This window comes from Otolemur garnettii, unplaced genomic scaffold, assembly GCF_000181295.1.
Source record: "Otolemur garnettii isolate 467f Iridium unplaced genomic scaffold, OtoGar3 scaffold00080, whole genome shotgun sequence".
NCBI classification, from domain to species: Eukaryota; Metazoa; Chordata; class Mammalia; order Primates; family Galagidae; genus Otolemur; species Otolemur garnettii.
Genome location: NW_003852475.1, coordinates 8,898,083 through 8,903,607, shown reverse-complemented (window position 1 = coordinate 8,903,607; position 5,525 = coordinate 8,898,083). Strand labels below are relative to the sequence as shown.

The 5,525-nt window shown below is 33.0% G+C and overlaps 1 protein-coding gene across 1 annotated transcript in view; it reads left to right on the top strand.

Moving 5' to 3' along the window:
* Positions 1–5,525, top strand: part of LRP1B (LDL receptor related protein 1B) — a 320,398-nt gene that overhangs the window by 47,486 nt on the left and 267,387 nt on the right. Inside the window, exons 12-13 of the mRNA XM_003794393.2 lie at positions 1,530–1,670; positions 3,749–3,936. Coding sequence (XP_003794441.1) covers positions 1,530–1,670; positions 3,749–3,936 — 329 coding nt within the window. The remainder of the gene's footprint in view (positions 1–1,529; positions 1,671–3,748; positions 3,937–5,525) is intronic.

Sequence of the window (5,525 nt, the reverse complement as noted above, 5' to 3'; positions counted from 1 at the left end):
CAGACAATCACATAAAGTGCATGTATATAGCGAGTATTTTAAAATTTGGTTCTAGACACTAGAAGTACTATAAGAACAAGTAATATTAATTTGGTGGCCATCTGTATAAAAGTGACAGTTAAGGAATGAGAACACCCAGGCACTGTAGAAAGGAAAGGAGGAAAATAAGGGGCTGAAGTTTGAAGCTAGGCCCTCACCAGTAAGAGTTTAGGGTGAAACAGGAGAAGATTTTACACAGAAAGAGGAAAAGAAGAGAATAGCAAAAGCTAAATCGGGAAGAAGCCCAGGAGAGTAGATTATGAATATTAAGCCAAGAAACTATTTCTAAGAGAATGTGGCCAAAACCATCAAATGTTACACAAAATAAATCTTAGACATTTTTAAATTTGATACTTAGCCCTCGGTATTTGTTATCTCTAAAAGGAATTTCAGAAGGTATATGTTGAATAAATGAAATTTTGGTTGACCAGAAATAAACTGGAGGTAAGTAAGGGGAAGCAAGACTGGGAAGTACAGGGAGGAGGAGAAATGTACTGTTCAGATGTATGTAAGTGGATTTTCCTTGTTATTCATCTGGGTTGATGTATTTATTGACTGAGGAGGAGTTGGTGAAAGAAGAGAGAGTGGGAAAAGATATTAAGGAAATGGGATATTTTAGATCTCATTTTTTTACCATTCCTATATAATAAGAATTTTAATTAGATACCCATTATTAAATTACTTTTTACATTAAAACTTTATTTTCTAAGGCATGAAAGTCTTACACTCTCCCTCGCAAAACAGAACATTTGCCCAGATTTATCAGAAAGTTCTAATAGGAATAACTTTTAATTGTTGACAAACTTAGAAAAAAATCCATTCTAAAACCTAATATTGAAAAATCAAATGAGTTTTATTTACAAATAAACATGGATGAAAATTAACAAATTTGTTAATTGTTAACAAATTAACAAATGGTAGGTTCATTATGTAATTCAAATAAAATGTTTAGTGACTAGCAATCAATATATAGGATCATTGTGATAGTTTTTGTGCTTATTGCTCTAAAACTTGACTTTCATATATTTTTAGTTTAACAGTTTCTTTGCATGTTGACTGTTGCTTCCCAAATATAAATATGACAGTATAGCTTTTGAGAATTATCATTATAGCTTAGAATTTGTTCATCCATATGTTTTGATTCTATGCCAAACCAAATTAATTCTATTAACTTTCATTTTGTTCTCCATTCTAAGAAAAATCACTGGGATATATAAAGTTAAAGAGAGATGGTATACCAAGTGTTGCTTTCTTATTCTCTCATCTAGAAACAATTAGAATGCCTTTGTTCTGACTTTATTTGCTGGGTCTGTCTTACTTCCAAATCACTAATATCTCTTGCCATTGTGATCAGTCATAGAAAGAAATGAGAAGCATTTCTCAAAGGAGGCATGTGTAACCAACATTAACTGAAGTGTATATTAAGGGGATGTGTTTTTAATGAACATGTTTTATGTGAATTAATCACAAAGTTTATGTATTTTCTCTAGGATACCGACCTTGTGGTGCAGAAGAATTTAGTTGTGCTGATGGACGATGTGTTCTAAATACTCAGTGGCAATGTGATGGAGATTTTGACTGCCCTGACCATTCTGATGAAGCACCTTTAAATCCAAAGTGTAAAACAGCAGGTACAAAAATATAGATAACATTATAAACTTTATTCCAAAGTTCTTTTTTAATGGTAAAACTGTAACTAAATTATTTTGCTAGTATTCAATGAAAGGAAATGTACATTATTAAGCATATGATGCTTCTAATGATACCATGCAGTGTTTGTGGGAGGGTTAATGGAAGAGTCATATCTTGATGTGCTTGTATTATTGGCAATAATGATTTTTATAAGCTTAAAACCAACATTCAATTATTAATTAAAAATAGATTAGGAATTAAATTAGGAATATGATTACAGAGGATAGACAAAGAAAAACAAATAGGAGAAAAGTGATTTGGGAAAACCATAATTTCAGTAAAGTGCTGCTGAAGGCCTGTCCCTTTAAAACTCCAAAAGCTGTCTTGCTGGAATTCCTCCTCCCGCTCCACCTCCCCCTACCTCTGCTGGGAGACACAGAGGTTTTCTACTCAGGTGGGGCTGCTTGCTCTGGGAGAGTAGTTTTAGAGAGTTGGAAAATGTAAAATGTTTAAACTTTGTTGAACACAAGAATTACTCCAGACCAGATAAGGAAATAAAATATCTCTTTTCTTCTGTCACCTTGGTATGGCCAGAGGAGTCTGTCCATCCGGACATAGGCTTTCTGAGTGTTAGTGAACACATTTGTGATCTGTGTGTGTGGCCTAATTGGAGTCTTCTCTAACTTCCTGCTTCTAGACTGTTTTCACTGTTCCATAATCTGTTTGTTTAGATCATAAATACCTTAAAGCTGTAAAAGTAACTAGTAAATCCCTACAATTAATGTAGTTATTTAAAGAAATAGTTTAGTTAGAGAAATGCAAGTACGGGAAGAACTATGGCAGGATTGTTTGCCTTGCCCTCATGAGATTTGTGATTGAAACACTGCAGTATAAAACATAAACAGAGCTAGCCTGGAACTCGGGGCTGCAAGCTGGAAGCCTCAGGAGGAAGGGCTACAGCCTCCCTATCCCAGCTACTCTGAAACTTCCCTTTTGTGTCTCTTATCTCTTATATTTCATTCTACATCCTCTCACCCCACGAAGCCACTGGAAGGTAACCCATAGCATTGTCATGGCTCACTCCTGATAATGTAGGATCCTCCTAATCAGTTGTGTCGTAGGGCTAGACAACGGTCCTGCCAAATTCACTGCCCTGCTCTCCCCACCACCAAAAGCCCCTTTGTTCTTTTTTTGGCTTTTTAGTTCTTTGTTTTTTTTCTTAATATAATATCTTATATGAAGATAATTTCACTGTATATGCCTGTTTGAGCATTCAAACATAAAAGTTAAAATTTATTTTTAAATAGCCTGTCTCATTTATACTTGGCAAAAAGAAATAAATTGCATGTCATTGGAGCATATGTGTGTATCTACACACACACACATAGACAAACTTGGTCAGTATACCACCTCACTATTTTAAATATGGAACATATAGTTACATTTTTTAGAACATACCTAATTACTTTTTTCTAATGAAGCTTACATGTTAATAGCTTTAATTTTACCATGTGTGATAATGAGTAATGTTCAAGATATTCAGTTATGTGTAGACCTGACCTCTTTCCGTAGGTATATTTGGAACAACTATTATTCATGACAAATATCCTTTTTATGCCCTAACTTCAAAATGTCAATGTTATGGTTCCAGGAAGAAAATATTTTAGAAATATATGCTTATTCTAGTTTTTTAATTTTTAGTGACATATAATTTCTCAGAGACCTAGGGCTTGGGAAATGTCAAACTATTATTACACTTTTGAATTCATTCTGCAAATAAAGCAGAAATACTTCATTAATATTCCTACAGATATTTATTTTGATTGTTAATTTTTATGGTAAAGGTAAATTTACAGAAAATATTGAAATGAAAGTAAAATTTTTCCTTGGTTTTCTGTACTCTGTATAAAATATTACACTGAATACGTAAAGCATTATATATATATATGTGTGTGTGTGTGTGTTTGTTATAATTTTTTGATAGGCATGTTACCACATTTACGAATGTTTTTAACAATTGCAGTGTAAAACAATGGCATGCCCTTTATGTTCAATTTGTTTTATTTTCTTTTTCCAGAACAGTCATGCAACAGTTCATTTTTTATGTGCAAAAATGGCAGGTGCATTTCCAGTGGACATCTTTGTGACAATAAGGATGACTGTGGCGATGGTTCAGATGAGAGCAACTGCCATATAAATGAATGTTTGAGTAAGAAAGTCAGTGGATGTTCTCAAGATTGCCAGGACCTTCCAGTCGGTTACAAGGTAGGTACTCCTCAAAAGTAAAAAATCACCTGATATTTAGAATTTGAGGTAATATTTAAATCCATATAGCTATAAAACTTAAAAGGTATCAAAATATTAAACTATTAACATGGATGGGGTCTATATACTAAAAATGTGTAAAAATTGGGAGAATATAGTTAAAAAGACAAAAAGATAAATTTTTAAAATATATTCAGAGAATAAACAAAGAAATAAGCAAAGGAAGATCAATGTTTAGGGATGATATTCGTATGTTAATATCTGTATAAATATGTATGCAACTCCTAATTTTTCCATTTTTTCCCTCATTCTCCCTCTTGTCTATCTTTGAAATGGAATGAGTTCATCATTTATTTACTACAACACTGGGAAACACAATATTTTCATATAAACAAGTCCCTAGAAAACATGAATTATTTGGACTGACTGTGGGTATAATAAAAATAAATCATGGCTAATATCCTAATTGCTTTCTGTTGCTACCATTTCTTTGAAGAAGTTGATTCACCAACAAAGTTGATTGACAGAAGTAGCTTCTAAAAACATCTTTTAGTATGTTGGAATGCTAGATGCAAACTAACACAATATTGAAATAAAAAGTTGTACATTAGGTTAAAATCAATTATGTAAGTATGTGAAAACCTCATTAAAAGCAATTCATTTGAAAATTAGTGTTTTTAAATTGAGTAATAGCTCTGTATGAGCCAGTAGTAGGCCATGACTCCTCTAAAAGACAGAGGCAGTCTAATGCTAATGAGGACCATTATGGGGTTAGATTTTATTCTACTGAGATCTGTGCCACTCAGAACTCACCCAAGGGACCATGCACATGTAGGGCACACATGGCACTTTGTCAAGAAGAACATTAACAAACTAGTATTTCCAGAATTGTACATTCAGAAGTGTAAGGGGTCTGGAGCACATGTACTTAGAAGTACTTTTGCCTGGAGTGAAAATAACTTATATTTGCATTTAAATACTCTATATGAAGTACTGGAAGAGGGAGCATCCCAAGTCTGAGTTGTTTCAAAGATTGGAATGAGGAGTAGGGGACAGATTATTTTCAACACAAGAAAGACTTTGGGATGATTTGCCTCAACTATCACCACTAAAGTGTTCATCAGGGACTAACTGACCTTCTTTAAAGGCTGCTAAAGAAAGAATCTATGTATTCCAAAGATGCTATGTCATTTTCTTTGGCTGCCTTAACATTCAGTGATAAGCTAGTTCTGTCTAATGGCAAATTAAGCTAAAAATCAATCTACTATTTTTAATCTGTGAATTTCTGGTATTATAATTAACTTAGCTACACTGATTGGCATGTTACTGCATATAGATATACCCTAAGAACTGTAATAATCATTCATCCCCAAGAAAAATATGAAAATATCAAGAAAGCTAGGTTTATTATAAAAAGTTTTTATTATAAAAAGTCTTTTAGGCCCAATATTATTGTATTAAGAAGTGGTTAAATTTACAAACTTAAAACATAAATGGACTGACTTATAAGATATTATAGGTAGAAGGAAACAAGTGAGCTAGGGTTTCTCTTAATGAGATCAGCATGCATGAGATGCTTAATTCTGTCA